The sequence below is a fragment of the Dipodomys spectabilis genome, unplaced genomic scaffold (assembly GCF_019054845.1).
Source record: "Dipodomys spectabilis isolate Male_0828 unplaced genomic scaffold, ASM1905484v1 ptg000054l, whole genome shotgun sequence".
Lineage (NCBI taxonomy): Eukaryota > Metazoa > Chordata > Mammalia > Rodentia > Heteromyidae > Dipodomys > Dipodomys spectabilis.
In genome coordinates this window covers 21097409-21118575 of record NW_024870731.1, presented here as the reverse complement: position 1 = coordinate 21118575, position 21167 = coordinate 21097409, and the positions used below count along the sequence as shown (strand labels likewise).

Genomic DNA, 21167 nt, shown 5'->3' with positions numbered 1-21167 from the left:
CATCTGCCACTGATACAAATTACGGTTTAATCTGATCTTTAACTGGAACCTCCAAAACTGAGCCAATAAACATTTCTGCCTATAAGTTAGTTATCTCAGGTATTTCATTGTAGTGATGGAAAGCTAAGATAGGATTACATCAACTATGCAGGTCAGATTGGGAAATACTACCATCTTAGTACTATTAAGCCTTTTAATCCATAGTTGTCATTTTAAAGTTCTTTCAGCAATGCTTCATCATTATAAGTGTACAGATTTTTTTTTTTTGGGTCCGGTCGTGGGGCCTGAACTCTGGGCCTTGGCACTGTCCCTCAGCTCTTTAGCTCAAGGCTAGCGCTCTACCACTTGAGCCAAACAGCGCCACTTCCGGCTTTTTTGTTATGTGGTGCTGAGGAATTGAACCCAGGACCTTGAGCATGCAAGGCAAGTGCTCTACCACTGAGCCACCTTCCCAGCCCCAGTGTACAGATTTTTATCCTGCTTTCCTTAAATCCATTCTGAAGTATTCCTAAGTACTCTTTTTGATACTTCTGTGAATAGAAGAATTTTCTTCATCTTATTTTGATTTGTTCTTTGTATAGAAATATAAATGATATTTGCATGTTGACTCTATATCTTGAAACATTGTTGTGCTGGATTATTACTTCCTGTGAATTTCTTGTGATTTCCTATACTAAGGATCATGCTATTGCTAAGAGAGGTGGTTTTACTTCTTTTCTCCTCTGAGTGACTTATTTATTTTTTTCTTGCCTTATTGCCTCAAAACATGATTCTGTTTTTAGTGGAAAATCTTCTCTCATTTCATAGATTTTTCATTTGACTATCATGCCTTCCTATTGAACTCTAACACAGACTATCTAAGTTTAGTCATAATCTGTCCCTAAAGTTTGAAAAGTACCTTGGTACTAGAAGTTCCTCTAATGTTAGTATGAATGCAGGCATGAAATTCTCATTACTGACAAGGAATTCAGTCCATGTATTTGGAATACTGACTTACTGGGGCCTCTTCCACCTAAGCTGAGCTTCTAAAATAAAGGACCTCCAGGTGATAGGATACAGCTCTGAGACTCTCTTTGGGATAAGAAGAGCATCACTTTTTCTATTGAGTTTCTATAGGAAAAACGTTCTCCTAAGTGCTAGAGATACATCATTGACCAAGATAGATAAAGCCTTTCTCCTCAGGAGCTTACATCTCATTAGGAAACACACAATAAACAAGTACACAAAATAATCTATGATAGGAGTATGGAAAGAAAGAAATAGAATGATGGGACCAAGTGGCAGAATGAGCAGACTAGTTGACACTCAGTTACCATCTGAGCAGGTTACATTTGAACTCAGATGTAAAGTTTAAAGAGAAGAGACATCAGATATTTGGATAGTATGGAAACAGTGCTTTTAGGCATTAGGAACAACAGGATTCAGTGCTCCTGAAATGGACATCTGTGAAGAGTAAAAGACCTATGTAGCTGAGCCATGTGGGCAAGGGGAGAATAAAGGATGATAAGTAAAAGAAGTGCACAGGACTCAGCTCAGGTCAGGCCAAGAAGCATGTGATGAGTATGGACTTTTTTCGAGTGCAATGGCAAATGTTTGGAGGGTTTTAAGTTAGGCAATGATATAGCCTGATTTCTGCCACAAGTTTTCTATGGCTGTGTCAAAAATGGATGCAACAAAGCAGGAATGGAATGAGATGTTGTACTGATAGTTCAGACTGCAGATGAAGAAAAGTGGCAGATAAGGGACTGATAGACTATGAGGAATAGGAAATGGGTACAATTGAGAACAACTTCTGGGTTTGGAACTGGTAAAAACTGGTCAGATAATAATGTAATTACAGTTCTAGAAATTCTTGTCCAATATCAGGCAGCATATTACCTTGGGTCTGTGGTGGGGATCCTGGATGGCAATGCTAGGGAGCACATGGCAAACAAATCTGTCTGCATCATGAGCTGTGAAGGACAGCAGGAGAACCTTAGCTAGCAACTTAACCATCAAGACACTGCAATCAGGAATTATAAGTAAATTTCCCATTACCATTCTCATAGATTGTCAATGTGAAGCAACGTTTTGTCAAAGGAGAAGCAAAAGCTTTTATAAGAAGAGATATAAAACTGTCTAATTCCCTATGATGGAAAGAAACAAGTCTTAAGGAATGCTTACTGAAATTGATTTGCTAGCTGCTTGGGAAACTTCCTTGTAATGTTTTATTCATGTTTTAATAGGGTTCTCCATTATTAAGTTCAAATATTTTTAATTAAGAAAGAAGTACAGCCTTCTGGGTAATATTGCAACCATGTAGATAGCTGGCAATTAAACTTTTCTGCACATATAACTGCATTCAAACAATTATGAGTGAGTCATTTTAAATCTGCACATGTCATTAACTGCATCTCTAAACAAACAAAAGAAGATGTAGAAGCCTATGTAGTCCTCCCCTGCTTAAAAAAAAAGTTTGAATTTATTAAAGAATGGGGGTTTTCACGAGAAAGACATAATAGGCTGATAGGCTACTAATTACAAATTCTTAACTACTCTTTAGGAAAAGAAAAAGAGCTTTTATAGGTAAGGAATTATAATGAATCGTATGAATTTTGACTTTTCTTTTGCTGGTTGTGGGGCTTGAACTCAGGACCTAGACGCTGTCCCTGAGCTGCTTCTGCTCAAGGCTACCACTCTACCACTTTAGCCACAATACCACTTCCAGCATTTTCTGAGTAGCTTATTGTAGATGACTTTCCTGCTCAGCCTGGCTTCGGATGGTGATCCTCAGATCCCAGCCTCCTGAGTAGCTAGGATTATATGTGTGAGCCATTGGCACACAGCTTAACTTTTAACTTTAATCTCTACATTTTAATATCAAAATTGAATTATAGAAAGATACTTTTAAAGATATTTTAGGCCATGGTAAAATATGGACAGTTTTTCAAGTTAATTGTGAAGGTATTCTGGGTAAAGTTGAAGGCTTTATTTCACTACCCACCAGATATACTTGAGTCCAGTTTGGAGTTAGTGATATCAAAATGATATCATCACATTTTTAAGCAATAAAATATTTAATTTGTACTCTACTAATTTAGGGTAAAATGAATTTGTGAATTACTTTAGAGTTTTAAAGCGTTATTTCATTTATATAAAACTCAATTTTCTAGGTGCAGAACACTTTTTTCAGATAGAAGCCATCTGTCTCTCTTTGAATTTGCCACTTGAGTATGCCACTTGCAGCTGTTTTTCCAACAACCCTCTGTTGTTTAAGGAATTCATAAATTTCTTTCTGACCTCCCTGGTGTCTACTGCAACAATATTGCATTGTTTCCAAACACATGTGTCAAGTTCCCATTGCCCTGCATATTCCATGTGTTCATTGCCCTGGCTCAAATGAGCAGACTCCTTTGGTTGTTCTGTCTTAGGCACATACTAGTCTCATGTTCCCATAGGGCAACCTGAGAAACAGCCTTCTACAAACAGGGCCTTCCATAAAGTCCAGCTACTTTTCATCCCTCCAAACTGGTTAGTCGAGCAGTAGACATGGTAGCTCAGAGTACCAGTAGAGTCAGACAAAACTACTTACGTCCAGATTTTTACTAACTTCTCTTTGCTTCCTCTTTGCGACCTCATCTATAAGCTTGGGGAATATAATACTCATTCTGCTGAGGGTTTTTTACTATTAAATGAAATCACAGATATAGAATACCTAGTCCATGATCCCTGGGATTTTAATCCAAAGAAGGATATTTTCTAAATACCTAATAACAGGAAATTAGAAATATAAACCAGAATGCCTACCATTATAAAACAAATGAAATATTTTCAAATTCATAAAAAAAATTTCAAAAATTACTAGTACTATTCAGTAATTGGTTGTTATATAGCTATATGATTTTTGCACTCTATGTTTGAATGATATGGTAACATAGAATGGATTAATGTAACAGATCTGTTTTTTTTCCCTTAGGGATACCCTGAAGAGAGAGGGGGGAAAAAAAGATTCAGAAGCAGGAAGGGTATCTTGTCATTCTCCAGAGATCTCCCTCTGTGTGCCTGCCTTGTTCTCAGAGCTAAATGTGTAGTTTCATGACTGATGGATGGAACTAAATTGGGGCAAAAAAATGCTACTGCATTTCATAACCCTTAATGCTAACCACAGGAAAAATATCTCATTTGATAAACTGGACACTCCTACCCATTAATTTTTTTTTTCAAAACTGTACTGGTTCGTTATCCCTGAAAAGACAAGGTCATTATATCAGCTTTATATTTCCATGTATTTTTGGAGATATTGCTGAAACTATAGAAGTGGGTGAAGTAACATTCAGCATAAGTATTTGAATTGAGCATAGAAATTTCCCAGGTAGAACTTACTCCTAACCCTCCCTTTCCCTTTCTGCTCTCCCCTCCTGGGGCTTGAAGTTAGGGCCTAGGTGTTATCCTTGAGCTCTTTTGCTCAAGGCTAGCATCCTACCACTTAAGCGACAGCTCCATTTCTGAGTTGTTTTGTTTTGCTTTGCTTTGCATTTTAACAGTCCTGAGGCTTGAACTCTGGGTCTAGGCTTTGTCTCTGAGCTTCTTTGTGCTCAAGGCTAGCACTCTACCAATTGAACTACAACATCACTTACAACTTTTCCTGAGTAGTTTATTAGAGATAAGAATCTCGACCAAATTTCACAATGAAAACTTTGTACAATTATATATATTCTAATAAATAAACAATAAAATAAAAGAATCACAGACTTTCCTGCTCGGGCTGGCTTCGAACCAGGATCCTCAAACCTCAGCATTCTGAGTAGCTAGGAATACCAACATGAGCCACCAATGCCTGGCTTTTACCTTTTAAAAAAATAATAAATTATTTCAGCATTTTGTCATTACCTTACTAATATAACTATAACCCCTCTGTACAGTATTTTTACAATAAAAAATATATACCAAAAAAATAACTTTCTGGGCTGGGGATGTGGCTTAGTGGTAGAATTCTTGCCTAGCATGCATGAAGCCCTGGGTTCTATTCCTCAGTACCACATAAACAGAAAAGGCCAGAAGTAGAGCTGTGGCTCAAGTGAGAGAGTGCTAGTCTTGAGCCAAAGAAGCTCAAGGACAGTGCTCAGGCCCTGAGTTCAAGCCCCAAGACTGGCAAAATAAAATAAAAATAAATAAATAAATAAATAAAACTAAAAAATTCTAAACTCCTGCTTTTTCCACAGACAATTTTGTTTCTTCAGTTTTCTTTGTATCTAGTATCTGATTTTAGTTATAGACAAAGGCAAAATGTTCTATAGAAATATATTAAAATAACAAAAAGAATTATAGCACAAATGTGGGTAATGTTATAGGATAACTGAAATCATTCAGACATTTTGCTCCCTCTCTGAGCAGCTCAGTATGCAAATTTTAGTTCTCAAAAGTTGAAGAAATTGTAGGTAAGAGGATTTGACAAAATGAAGCGCCAACAGAAGTGTGAGCCAATGCCAGTGCATGTAGTGTTTAATCAAATACACTGTAATGTTTCCCTGTAAGTTCTCCAAAATTCTATGATACTAAGATTACATCCTACTCCTCAGTGTTTATTGAAGAAATTTTTCTTCTCTGATGGCCTAGTTTTCCTAACTTTAAGTAGCATCAAGTCATACTTGCCTTTTTCCCACTATATAAGAAGTACTAGGTTAGCAGCATTTCCTAAACACTCTGAGGTATGAAGACTTTGAATAAGAATCCTTAAGGATTTGCAGTACCTCCCATGTGCCAGGCACTCTGCATAATATTCTGTGCTTTATCTCCAGTTCCATTTTGAAATCTTCACTTAAGCTTCACTGTTGTGTGATAAAGAAAAGGGCCTCATTCTGCTTATATCTAAGTGACAAAGCAGGATCAAACAAGAGTTTCAGTCAGAAAAGCCAATCACCATTCACAATGAACCACTTCCTTCAATGAAGGGCCAACCCCCCAAAAAACAAAAAAAAAATCAATGATCATGTGTCAATTTAACTTCTATCATTTGAAGCTTTTGAGTATTTTGGTGCACAAAAACCCACACATGATAACATTTCTGTTGTTACAAATTTTTCTTATTCTAAAACGGATTGAACTAAGTTAAAATGATCACTTTTCCATACTAGAAACTTCCATTTGCTTCCCTCTACAAACAGTCTCAGTCACTGTTTTCCTCCTGGTTCTTTACATAGCATTTTAAGCTAACATTTATGGATGGCTGCTAGACTTCACCCAGGCCCTAGTCTACTGTTGCCTTGCAGGTGGCATACCTTTGAATACGAAACCTGGCCAAAGCTGGCTTGTTTTACTAGAGTCCTTCTGGTATATAATTAATTCTAAACTCAGGAAGTAACTCTATGTCAGAAGATGGGTGCTGGAAAATTAAAATTTTTAAGAAGAAGAGCTTAGTTATGTCAGAAAATTGTTTCTAAAATTTAGCATGCTATCAAGATAAGATGCATAGAAGTATATTTCTACTGAAGCCATGGATTAGTAAGGTGTTCTATGCAAATACAACAAATTGATCTAAAAATCTTTTTAAAACTCTTGTCATTTGAATATGAAATAGTGACAAGAATGTAAAGCAGATTCTGTCCAGGCTTTATGCATTAGTGAAAGAAGTGGGAAAGCAAATGGAGAGACTGGAAGAGGACAAATATGATCAAAAATACTTCATGTACACCTGTGAAAATGGAACAGTGAGCTTATTGAGAATGACTTGGGAAGAGAGAAAGGGAGATAAGGAAAAGTGACGCAATAAGTCTAATATGCAGATATAAACATGTCACAACAAAGCATCCTTATACAGATAGTTGATGCGAATAAAATGTGAAAAATTTAAAAAGTGAAAAATAAATTCTTTGCATGCCCTTCCTCCTCCACCAGAGGAACATGTATGAGATTGAACTTTGTCTATCCCCTCACAAGCAATTTAATTTGAGTTTAATTATCTAAGAATTCTCTACCTAAAACTTTTAAAGGATTTGTGTGTATAATGAAGTCAACGATTGTCAAAAGTATCTAGGTTACATGCTGAAAGATTTGTCACAGATAGTTAACAATATTGGCTTTGGATGTGCTTAGGTCCATTATGAATCTCATTGACAAGAAACATGATCTATACACTGACCAGACAGTACCTTCAAATGGTCTGGCTTCTGATTTATATGACTTGACATAGTATCCCTTACACTTAGCAAAGTTTTTCAAGTAGGTCTGTGGCTTTGTCTTTAAATTTTAATTTACCCCTTTGCCTGGTGAAGCAAATGCTGAAAGCTACCATAAATTGTGAATGTCCTGGGTGGCCAACTATGTGTCACTTATAGTTCATGTTTATAGCTCCTATCTTCTTATTGTTCTTCCCATTAGTGAACCTGTGTCCCCCATGAGTCAGGGCAAACTCTTGTGAGAGGTTCATAGATTAGGAATTAGAAACAAATTTTCAGGAATGCTTGCTGGTGAGAAGATACCCTGAACACTAATTTACTGTCAGCTATTATTTAAAATGTCAAAGTAGAGATTAAACATTGTCTGCAAATAGAAATTGAAAGAACCTCACATTAAAATGTCAATTAAAACTTAAAATTACACTTGAAAAACTGACTTTTATAGTTTTCCTGTTATCATGTAAGGGTCTACAAAACCTCCCAAAATTTCTAATCACAACTATAAAACCATTGAAACCATCCTGACCCTAACTCTCCTCAGCTACATTTACAAAAAGAAAAAAGAAAAAAAAAAAAAAGAACTATAAGACAGAGTTGCCAATGGTTATTTTCTAGGAATCTGAACTAAAAGCCTTACAGGCTGGCTTTCTTCATGCTAAGCCTTATTTCAGCCCTGTATTTTGCTATTTTTAAAGTAATGTCTCATTTCCTGCCTGGGCACATGTCTAGGTGCGATCCACCTGCTGGGCTTCCTGATGTTGTGAGGATAACAGGTTTACCTCACCACATCCACATGAAAAGGAGTCTTGCAAACTTCTCTGTGGCCTTGAACTGTTATCCTTTATCTCAGCCTGTAACTATGATTACAGGCGTGAACCATCAGCACCAAGCTTCTAGAAATCTTTTTTCAACCTTAGATGTCTTTGTTTTTGTTGATCGTGGAGAAGTACACATAAGCATATACTTGATAAATTTACAAACTGCACAAACCCATGTAACAGTCACTCAAATCAAGAAAGAATAATACCCATAATCTAGAAGCCTTGTTTCTACCTCTTCCTGCCACTATTCCCCCACACTACCCATCCCTACGATTAATTTTACCACTATAGACTCTTATATGTCTGGGCCCTCCAAGTTAGTGATGATGAGATTCACTAGATCACTCATTTCTTTGCTGTATAATGTTTCACAATATAAATTAACCCCACATATTCATCCACTTCACTGGACATGTTGGTAGTTTTCATTCGGGAGCTATTAAGAATATATCTTTTGGTAGATTTTAGGCTTTTAATAAGACTTGGACAGGAAAGAGGAATCCATTCTGTTAAATTTGGATTATAGGTATTTTTATTCTTATTGATTTGGATCAGTTTTACTGATTTTATTTTTTTAACAATGTATTACTTTGTTGCCTATTTAATGATTTTTTTTCTGTGAACAATAAGATACCTACTTCTGGCTTACCTTCTGGTTTTCCTATCTGGTGGTTGGAATATGCTACAGTATTTCTCTTCTTAAAGGCAGAGTTTTGACACCATCTTCTGCACAAAGCCTTATCTAACTATACAAAGTGACCTCTCTCTTCTCTGGAATTCCAAGCCCTTTTGGATATCTCCCCTCTCTTTGCTGCCATATGTATTATATTCTATCAGCTATTATCCCCTGTGAAATTAGTAACACTTTTTTGTTAAGTTAACCTGTATAACTTAAAAGAATGCAGAGACAGAGATCAATTGATGGACTTTGCACTAAACATTTTTGCCACGTGATGTTATCTATGCTGTGCAATTCAGGGATTGTCTCAGTGTAAACCTGATTCTGAGAGTCTGGATGATTTTATTAGCTCCAGGACAGGGATTTTTTTTCTTCTAGTTCTATTTCTCTCTCATCTGGAAAGAACAGAGTGAAGTTCTTAGTCTGACCTTATTTCATGGCACAGTTCATCTTTCTCCATACAACCACTGTAAACTAAACCCAGGCTCATCTACAGTTCAGTGGAACTGGGTCTTTTCAAGGTTCACAAAATACTGAAAATGGATATTTGATCCATTAAGCTCTTATGTTCTAGAATCTTAAACAGTTATGCAAAGGTCATCAACTTAAAATATGAGTTTTGTTTATTGTAGCTTATATTGTTTTGCTGGAGTTATGATTTTTCCTTTTTATCATTATCAAGATTTTATGTGATTATTAATATTAGGCTTTTACCTTATGCATGATCATTATTCTGCCTTATGCATAGTCATTTCTTCATGGCTACCATTTGCCCTGCTAATTGTAAGGCCTACCAAAGCAAGGGCTACATTTGACTGCCATTATAGCCTTATTGTCTCAGGCCTCTCATAATTTATAAGGAAAAGTCGATGAAAATTAATGACTGGACTGGCTTAGTAAGCAGTTGTTTTGTCTGGGAGCCTGAGCACAGTTGAATTATATAGCCTTCCTCCCAGTGTTGGTATTGGAGCTTGAATGTAGGGCCAGGATTCTCCCTTAGCTTTTTCCCTCAAGGGTGGAACGATGGAACCATACCTCTGTTTCCAGCATTTTTTTGCTGGTTAACTGGAGATTAAAGTTTCACAGACTTTGCTACTCAGGCTGGCTTTGAGCCACTGATCCTCAGATCTCAGCCAACTAAATAGCTAGCATTAAAGGCATGAACCACTGACAACCAACTAATGCTTCATTTCTTAACAAATCTTATTAACAATATCTCCCTTCTTTTGTACAATGATATTTTGAGATGCAACTTGGATGTATATAACATTGTGATCCCATTAGTGTTAGAATTATTGGCTCTCAGCAGTTGTATAATTTAGTCAGGTGACATGTTATTTGGGAGCCCACTTTAATGTGAAGACTTTATTGCAAGCGTCTATTTTTTAAAATACCACTAATAAATGATTTAGCCTTTCTGGTGATTTTAAAGTGGCTTAAGAGATTGCAAATCAGAAATGACTTGGAGAACTGAGTTAATTACCTGCCTCTGCCACCAATTTCTCTATTCATGACCCTGGAGGAAGTCACTTTCTTCCCTCTGTTCATTTTGGCTGTTCCTTCCACAATGTTGTCAGAATACATTTTACTATTGTAGGAAATAAGATCATGGAAATACAGAGTTCTGTGCAAACTTAGCATGAACAGGACCTGACATATAATAGAGTTTCCGTAAGTATTTGTGCGATAAATTAATGACTCATTCTATCTTATTGCCACCATAGCAAATGACTGTAAGAGGCCAGCCAGCTATTTCTCAGCCCTTGTTTCAGTACTGCCAGTGGTGGAGAGAGTCCTTCCAAAAACCACTAATTCCACTGCCAACAATTTAAAATTTCTATCAAATGCCACCTTAGCCTTCTTGAATTTTCTGTAAGTGTACTGAAGAGTCACTTCTGTACTGTTCTCAAGTATTATACCTAATGACTTAATTTCAGAACATTTTTATCACCCCAAAAGATGCATATCACAAGTAGATTAGTGGATGCTCAGGCCTGGGGTAAAGGGGCCTGGTAAGTGGTTGCCCCTTTACCCTATCCCTGGGCATCTACTAATCTACTTGTGATATTCACCATAGCACATTATAATTTCTACTGTACAATGCCTCACTTTCTAGACCATAGGCTCAATGATGTGTCTTGTTTTCCTTTTGCTTCTTGTGCTACCAGAGTATAGAATGGACCAAGGTCTGAAAGGAAAGGAATCAGAGAAAATGAGAAGAAAGAAAAAGAAAAAGAACAGAGTATGTGTATTGGTTGCCAATTCAGTAGACCCTTAAGAGGGATGTTTTCACCCTAGAATATGTGTTCCAAAGACAATCCATTACAGTTCAGGAAAACAACATAAAGTTATTACCACATATTTTTAACCTCAATCATTTTAATTGTTAAATTTAGTTTTATATTATGCATACTATTTTGAATAATTTTGAATAGTTATACATGATTTACTTCATACACACACACACACACACACACACACACACACACACACACACACACACACACACACACATATATCAACATAATTAGCTTGGGAGACAGAGATTAGAGGATCATTTGTGGCCAGATTGGCACAAAAAAAAGGGAGTTTGCAGTATTCCACCTCAACTATTAATTAGGTACAGTAGCACTCATCTGTCATCTCAGAGACATAGAGAAGCACAAGTAAGAGGACTGCCGTACTGGATGGCCCAGACATAAAGAAGGGCCTTATCTCAAAAAATAACCAACACCATTTTCTGACAAAGTTTCATATCATAACGTCGACATTGCCAATATAGCTATTTGTTAAGTTCAGAGATAAGCATAAGATATGTACTATTTGACTCTGACCACCCAAAATTTGTGTGGTATAGTATGGACTGCATTTGAGCAATGAAGAAACTGAGGTATAGAAAGGTAAAGTAATTTTCCTATTCGAATACAGCTGGAGAATGATAGAACTAAGGCCTGGACTTAGATCTGGCTGACCTAACCATTAGCTCATCCTCATTCTGTCCTGGCACCCAGAATTGCTGTTCAGGCCCAGTATAAGCATGTGGAATAAATCAACAAATTGAATGGAGAACTCTCTCATCCTAAGTGCGTATTAAGTATTTCATCTTAAGAGAAAATAAGAAAATTAAAATGTCATTTTTCAATTAGTAGTAGTAACAAGCCCAATGAAATGCCCATGTCACACATTACAACATTTAATTCTATTTCTTGACAGAAAACTGAAGTGAAGAACAACTCATTTGGTCACTGCTCACTCCTAATCAAGAAGCTAATAATCTCATAGTTTGCCTAATGACCAAACCACTTTTGATTGAGGTGTAATTCATATGCCATAAACTACACCTTTTGAAAGTAGGTAATTTAGGAGTATATTCTAGAACCATCATGATCTAATTTCACAGCATTTTCATCACCCCAAAAGAAACTTTATACCCATTAGCAAACACTTCCCAGTCCTTTTGCCCCAGCCCTCTACTTTCCGTCTTTAAATATTCATCTATTCTTGACATTTCATATAAATGGAATCACACAAGATGTGGTTTGTTGTAACTGACGTATTTCACTGAGCATAGTATTTCCAAAGCTTGCTTCTCTCTTTATGACTAAAGTACATTCCATTATATGATATACAAAAATCCGTTTGTCCATTGATGGACAAGTGGCCTCTTCCACTTTTGAGATATTAGAAATAATGTTATCATGAATATTTGTGTGCAAATTATTGTGTAGACATATTTTCACCTTTCCTTGGTATATGCCTAGGGGTGAACAAAATAACCCTATGTTTAACACTTTGAGAGACTGTCAAGATGTTTATCCAAAGCACTCGCATCATTTTACAAGAAATGTGTGAAAATCCCAATTTCTCCCCATGCTTACCAGCACTTGTTATTGTCTTTTTAAAATTACTGTAAGCATCCTACTGGATGTGAGAGGTGTCTCTCCTTGTGGATTTGAATTGATGGTGAGCATCTTTTCCTGGGTTTATTTTCTCCTCAACACTTCTCATTTCTTTTTCATTAGAAATATGAATTTCTTCCTCTTCTTATGAACCCTAAAAGTATATTAAATACTCATGATTCCTTAAGGTTGTCTAGCCTCTTATGGTGCCAAGCTCTGGAGCCATAAACACAGGATTTCATTGAAGTTCCATTGGCAATCTCCCAGAAAGTCTCCACATCACATTATTAGATAATAAGCTCTAAGAATCCTCAAATTATGATGATGGTAATGCTTTATTAAAAAGCATTTAATGTCTTAGGACCTCTAAGAATTGTTTTCAAAATTACATTTTCTTTTGACATCTTATGGGCAGGGGTGGGGAGGAAGGCAAGAGAAGGCAGTAGCTCTCTAAGGCTTTTCAAGATAAGTAATATAGAGATTTGAATAACTAAAAATTCTAGTATCTCCTGGAAAAGATCTTTTTGGCTCTAATACCATTAGTTCCAAATGTGCATTTGTAAAACTGCTTTAAGTAATATACCAGTGCTGGGTGTAAATCACACTGCTCAAATTCAGTGCTGACATTTTAGCAGTATTGAAACTAGTACTTCCTCTCAAATCTGATTTGGTCTAAAGGGGAATGAAATAAAATATTTTAAAACTTTCACATAACAATTCTTGCCCTATACATTAAGCTGATATTTATATTAGACAGTAAAGATTTGTAGTAATCTTTTTTATATTATCTTTATTTTTATTATCTTTAAGTAGTTGTACAAAGAAGTTCCCATTCTACAAAACAGTATATGAGTACATAGTGCCTGACAACATTGTCACCCATCTCTCTTAACCCAACCCTTCTCTCACTTTTGTTCTTTAATTGAGATTAGGTGATTACATAAATTTCACATATTGTGGAATAGTGGTAGTACTGTGGAATAGTGATAGTCACAAACACATTTTAACTTTCATAAGGAAAATTGTCATTATCATGGTCTATACAGTTTATGAATTCTATGAACTTTGACAAGTTATTTTTTCCTCCTCCTGGCTTCCCTCTGTTGCGGGCATATATCTACCATATATATGTTCTAGAACATGGAGTCATTTCGCAAAGATATGACAAAATGTGTGGCTGTCCTTTGTTTCTTGAGTCCTGTTACTCTGCCATATCTTCTTGTATTTTGGCTTTAACATCCACATATCAGGGAGACCATGTGCCATTTGTCTCTTTGTTCTTGGCTTCACTCAAAATATTCTGCTCAGGTTCCTTCCATTTTCCTGCAAATGCCATTATCTTGTCCTTTCTAATGGCTGCATAATATTCCATTGTATATAGGTACCACAATTTTTGGATCCACTCATCAGTAGTGGGGCATCTGGGTTGTTTCCAAATCTTGGCTATTGTGAACAGTGCTGCAATAAACATGGAGGTGCATGTGTCTTTGTATACTGGTTCCTGTTGCTCAGGGTAGATGCCTAGGAGTGGTATAGCTGGGTCATAGGGGAGGTCTATATTTAGCTTTCTGAGGTATCTCCAGACGGTTTTCCAAAGTGGTTGTATTAGTATACATTCCCACCAGCAATGCAGTAGGGCTCCTCTTTCTCCACATCCCCTCCAGCATTTGTCGTTGGCTGACTTTAAGATGTGGGCCATTTGACTGGGGTAAGGTGGTATCTCAGTGTTGTTTTTATTTGCATTTCCTTTACAGGGATGATGAACATTTCCTCATGTGTTTCTTTGCCATTTTTATGTCTTCTGCAAAGTCTCTCTTTAGTTCCCTTGCCCATTTCATGATTAGTTTGTTAGATTTGTGAGGGGTTAGTTTCTTGAGTTCCTTGTATATAATGGATATTGTCTGATATTTTGCTGGTAAATATTTTTTCCCAATTAGTTAGCTGTCTTTCTAGTTTGGTTGCTATTTCTTTGTCTGTGCAGAAACTTTTTATTTTAAGGTAGTCCCATTTGTCCAGTCTCTCTCCAATTTGTTGTAACCCTGGGCCTCTGTTCAGGAAGTTCCTGCTTGTGCCTATAAGTTCAAGTATCTCTCCTACTCTGTCCTGCAGTAGTTTCAGAGTATCAGGTTTGATGTTAAGGTCTTTAACTCATTTTGAGTTGATGTAGTGCATGGTGATAGTCTAGGGTCCACTTTCAGTTTTCTGCATATGGCCACTCAGTTTTCCCAGCACCAATAGTTGAAGAGGTTATGATTCTTCCACTGTATGTCTCTGGCTCCTTTGTCAAATATCAACTGACTGTACATATGCTTTATTTCTAGGTCCTCTAGTCTGTTCTGTTGGTCTTCAGGTTTTTATATTATCTTTAAATAGTTTTCCAAGAAGTTGCCATTTAGCAGAAAGTTTATGAGTCTAGTGTATTTTGATCAATGTCATCCCCTTCAACCTTCTCACCCATCCCTCCCCAACCCACCTTCTTCCCTCATTCTTCTTAATTTTATAGGTTATACATTAAATTACTGACCTGTATTCTACATTGGGGAAGATGTTTATTCTAGCTCTGAGGGATTTCTGGCTTTCATACCTCATATGTTTCCAATGTGAATCCAAATATTTGACATCTTTTGATGATAGTAGACATTATCAGTATTACCATAAGGTAATACTGATTCATAAGGGAAATCCCTTATGAATTTGTGCTTTGTAAATAGTGAATTGTTTTTCTTGTTTTAAAAACTTCTTTGAATTTTTAGATTTTCATAAAAATAATGGCTGCACTAGAGTAGTGGCTCTGAGGTAGAGCACCTGTGTAGCAAGTATAAGGCCCTGAATTCAAACCTCAGCACCAATACAAAAAAAAAAGGACACAAATACTGGTTGAGCCATTCACTGGTGGTTCATACCTATAATCCTAACTACTCAGGAGGATTTTAGGATAATGGTTCAAAGCCAGCCTGGGCAGGAAAGTCGATGAGACACTCACCTCTAGTTCACCTAAAAGCAAGAAGTAGAGCTGTGACTCAAGTGTTAGAGTGCTGTCCTTGAGCAGAAGGATTTAGAAACAATACCCTGAGTTTAAGCCCCAGGATAAGCAAAGGAAAAAATATATTGGCTGAGCACCTTCTAAGCACCAGACATGTAATAAAGGAGGAGTAAGGAAATCATGATGCTCATCAATGCAGAGCTCACAGCCACTCAAGTGCAGTTGTGGTAAATGCTAAAAGTAAACATTTTTATGGGGAAATAGACATTTTCATTGTATTCATAGACTATATACTAAGTTCTAATTTATCTTTAATGGAATAATATTCTTTCTGGAGAAGTTTCCCTAGTAAGACCAAACGTGATTTCTTTTCTCCATGAATGTATGATACAGAATTAACACAACACTTACATATTTAAAACATATCCTTTTTAAGTTCATGTTTTACAATAAGAAAAGAATACACATTAGAATATAGTTTTATAAAATATTTCACATCTATACTTTGTTTAAATTTGTAGGTTGAATTTGCTGACTTTAATTTTATTACAAAGGTCTGACAGGCAATGTGGAGTTGGCTTTCTCTATCTGCAGATTGGGAATTCATAGATTTTAAACAACCTTAGATCATGTAACTTATAGTTAGACCTCTGATGGTAAACATATAGAGACATTAAAAATGAAAATGCTTAAACTCATGAAAGCACCTAATAAAGGACCTGACTCCATTTGTCACTGTCAAAAAAAGGCCTCCCTGAAGAAAGGCCATATCACTAGGGACCTAAAGGATGCCTACCAGTTAGCAGATTTAGGGAGCACTAGCATGTGCACAGGAACTAAGGCAAGTACAACTCTGATGTTTTTGAGGACTCAGTGAAGGATAATGTGGCTAGCCAATCAAGAGCAAGAGGAAAAGATGAGAGAGATTTAGGTAGGCATTTCATGAAAATCTGTGAAGGATTTTGGCCCCTTGTCAGTGAGGGAACCATTATAATGGCTAAGGCTAAGGAGTATCATTTGTAGGTAACCTATAAAATTAAGAAAGATCCTATAAGCAAAGTGTCCTTTTCTGTCATTTTCCTCTCTCTCTCGGTCAGGAGTACAACTGGAGAAACTATCAACCCAGCCAGATGAGTGAATCTGAGCTGCAGATGCTGGCAAGCCTACGGCGGCAACAGAATGAAGAACTGGAAGACACTGGGGCTCCCCATGGCCTCAGTGCATCCCAGGTTGACAACTGTAATGTCAGCATCAGTACCAGCAGTGATGACACAACCACCTGGAACTCCTGCCTGCCACCTGTGAGTACTGTGCTTTGCATTCATTCCATGACCTCAAAAAGGAGCAAGTTTTCAAGCAAAGTCTAGCTTTGACTTGGAAAATTAGAGTTAAAATGAGAACAGTCACTGCCACAAATACTTAGAGCTCTTTCTGAAATAACATTTTAAGGTTGGGGGCAACAATTAGGTGGTGCCATTGTCTTTTCTTCAATTATATTTACTTAATGTCAGAAAGTATGCATGGTATAGTCAACCATCTTATTCTCATTTATGCTACTCCTAACATAATGCACAAGACTAGATTATTCATAAATATAATGTACAAGAAAAGTCCCAGTTCTAGAAGTTGAGAAGTCCAAAGTCGAAGGGCCTACATCTGGCAAGGACCTTCATTCTACATAATCCCATTGAGGAAGGAGAGAAGAAGACAGGGGAGGAACAAGTACATGTGCCAGTAGAAGGAGGCTGAATTAATGCTGTTTTCAGGAACCCATCCTCATGATAACTAACACTCCTCCACCGCCTTCCCGAAGACAGTTCCCACAATCTAATCACCTCTCTTAATATTATTCAGCTGAACTTTTAAACAAAAATACTTTAGGAATACATTGAAATCATAGCAATATATAAACCCATCCCTTTAAAGAAGAAAGAATAGTTTCATGTAGATGATGAGTGTTTAGTTTTATTCCTAATCCTAGAGGAGACTTTTGGTTTGTTAAATAAGCATTCATTAAATAGACAAAAGGGGAAAGACTATAAACATATAAGTATTGCTTCGATCTGAATGTGGAAAGGAACCTTTTGTAGAAGTCACTAGGCATTTATTGACTGATGCCTCCCTGTGTGCAAGTAGCCTTGACAGGCACTATGCTTATTTCAAAGGCTTGCATTCCCTTGTTAACACGGTTAAGCACATTAAGCATGGCCATCAGCATCACCATAGCCCAGCAGAGAGTTGGAACAAGTCTTAGTCTTCCTGTTTTTCAAATGAACAGACTAGAATCTTGGGCCTAAATTTCTACATCAGCTCAGAGGTGGATCCGGGACAATATTTTGACTCAATCCATTTTCTACAATGTTTTTCTCTAGGATCTTAAGGCTTAATTAGACAAATAAATCATAAACTTCAACATCCAATGCATCATTTTTAAAAATGCTATAATCCTAATGAGTGCTACTATATTCTTAACCATTTAGAGCCATCTTAAAATACCTATAAGCCCAAGGGATGTTTACATAATTGAGAAAACAACTGAAATGCAGGAAAGGTTTACTTTGGCTCATGGTTTCAGTCCGTGGTCACTTGGACGACTTTTCCTCTTGGGCCTGTGGTAAGACAGAAGATCATGGCAAGGAGTTTGTGATAGAGTGAGACAGAGGAAAGGGTGGCAGTCAGTCAAAATATCCTCCCTCAAGGGCACACCCCTAGTGACCTTCCTTCCTTACACTTACTAATTAGGAGGCTCCAACTATTAAAGTTTCTACAATTTCCCAAAAGCGTCACAAACTGAGGACCAAGCTTTTGACACGTGGTCCTTTGGGATGCATTCCAGCTCCAAATTATAATATCATGTTTAATGTATCAAGCATATTAAAATATGTTCTCATTCAACTATAAGTATATCTATTGAACAATATAAGTTAAAGAAAATACAACTTTTTAATCATATAATTGATTCATGTTTATATATAACTCTATCCTAAGCATTAACTTGTAGTACGATTCAGAGGATGCTATGCTTTACATACAGACTAAATAATTGTTAGTTTTGCAATTTACTTTTGTAAATTAAAGTTAATTTTTTCTGGGGCTTCAACATCTTTATAAATCTTGAAAGTCTTGGAGACACCTGTCTCCAACACCTAATATCACACATGTCATCTTAATCTACTCCTTCTAGCTGCCCCCAAAACAGTTCTGCACACCAAAACAGTTCCCATTTCCAGATGAAAATATTGAAACTCTCAAGCAAGGAAGTCCTCCTTTGGCCCTACTCCTAAGCCTGAGCTTCTAACCTCCATGGTATGGTGACTTCTTGGTATATAACTCAGTTGTCAAATGAGCACTACACACTTCCAGTGGAAGGTATGATTTCTGTAATTTGCAGAGAATTTATAAGTCTTTGTGAAGGAAGAATTCTAATTGGCTCCATGAGGATGTGAAAGGAAAAAGTGATAGCAGATTCTAATTAGTGTGTCTGTTCCCACCTGCTCATTCCCCAGGTTTCTCTTGACTCAGTTGTGTTCCCATTAAATATAGCTATCAAACATGCATAATGCCACAAGAGTATCCATCTACTCAGGAAAATATCCATATTCAGATTACTCTGGCTACAGAGCCTCCTTGTAGCTCTAGTAACCTGAATTGTAAGAGTCACTTACAGATTTCTGCCAGCACACTTTGTGATAGGAGTGAAACATTGTCTTTCGTACACAGTATTCCTCCGCACTCATTTAACCAACAAGTGAGAAAGACAACAGTAGCCTCCTGATGGAGCTCATCCTGCCATGAAGCAGTTCAGACACAAGCACTACAGAGGGCAAGCTGAGGAATGATTATTTATGGACTGAGAAGTCTGAACTCTTGGTTGCCCTGGATACTATGTTCTCATCACTGTCCTGTTCTGGCAAGGACTAAAGTCTCCTGCATGACAACTACTGCACCATAGAAGTACACAGCCAAAAATAACACTGTTAGGAATGAACTTAATAACCCCTCTGTTCAACTAAATGAGAAACTGAAAAGTCTATTTTTTCAGACAGAAAATATTGGAGATCCTACCTTTGGTATTCATAAGGTATGTTTATTATGGCATCCATTTCAATCTGTTCTAATACTGGAACTATCAACAAATGGGAAAACACATTCCTTAATGAACTCTGCACCCGGAGCTCATATAGAGTTTAAATAGAGCAATTTGCAAGCATCACTGTGGAATTTCTGTGAGTTCATCCAGCTCTGTTCAGAAACTGTGCAAGGATAGTGATAGGAGAAACAAAAGAACCCACAGTCTCATCACAATGATAACCTACTCTTCTTATATCTCAGTGAATGGCACAAGTATCCACCATGGCACTTGAACCAGAAATTGGAAGGGATCTCCTTCCACACTTTCATCCCCCATGTCCAACTGGTCTCCAAATTCTGAGGCTCCTCTCTTTTCACTTCCTAATATCATAGCCATGGTGGTTATTCTTTCATCTAAATTCCTAACATCGTCCCTCGTGTCTCTGTGCCTGCAGCCCAGGCACCATACCCTGATGGCTGGAAGCCTCTTCTCAGAACTGTCACAGTTCTGATCCAAGCTATGACCTTGTAAAACACTGCACATGTATCTGGAACTTAATAAAGATTAGTTATCATTGTTATTATAACTATTATTCAGATTTGTGATCTGATCCTCTCCCCTTCATAAAGGCCTTCAATGGCTTCCATTGACTGTGTAGTTTGGCACCCTGATCCCCATGATTTCAGACCTGCCCCCATTTCTACTTCATCTCGCACTGCTCCTCACCTTTCACTCCATGCTTCCATCCTAATTATAATTTCTTAAATACACTCTGTACATATCCTAATACCTTGTATCTGATTACCACTCAAACAGCTCTAATGCCTCTTTGGCCCTTTCCAGTCCTCACTGTCACGTACACAGTTTCCTCACTGACCCTGTTACATTAACAACACACAAAGTATGACACTTTTTTTCAAAACTCCATAATAAAAATGATCTTTGTTTTGCTTTAAAATCTTTAGTAGTATAGAACATGTTTTATATTCAAAATCTGATAAGTGAATGTTAAGTTATACCTTGAGGAAAAATCTTCAAGGCCTGATGAGATAGAAGAGAGGGGAAGGGAAAAAGAAATGAGAGGAAGGAAAGAAAGGGTGGAAAGGAAGGAAGCTCTAGTCAGCTGATAACATTCAGTGTAGTATCTTACCAGGTGAGTTTACACACATTACAGTCTGAAACTAGTAAGCTGACACCAAGTGAACTGAAGTCTTCAGCAAAATCTGTTGTGTTTACATGAGGTCTGATGCCTTAGCTGCTCTCGCAGTATCTATACAGTTCAGAATAATATGTACTGTTTAAAAGGTGTTTAGATATAATAAATTAGTCATTTTAAAGTGTAATTAAGTGTAACCATATTTCTCATAGAAAATTGCCTTTTGTAGGCATCTCATGCTAAATAAATCAAGCCTACTGAGAAATACATTGGCCTTTGACAGACAAATTTTTCAGTTTCTAACTTAGAACCAAATTCAATTAAAACAATACTTTACAACTTCTGTGGAAACCAGGCTACAAGTAATCAATTTTTGAAGGTTTCTGTTAGGAGTAGCCCTCAC

At 37.0% G+C, this 21167-nt stretch overlaps 1 protein-coding gene across 1 annotated transcript in view; it reads left to right on the top strand.

Moving 5' to 3' along the window:
• Cfap20dc (CFAP20 domain containing) overlaps positions 1-21167 on the top strand; it is a 208415-nt gene that overhangs the window by 145208 nt on the left and 42040 nt on the right. Inside the window, exon 13 of the mRNA XM_042680019.1 lies at positions 16634-16837. Coding sequence (XP_042535953.1) covers positions 16634-16837 — 204 coding nt within the window. The remainder of the gene's footprint in view (positions 1-16633; positions 16838-21167) is intronic.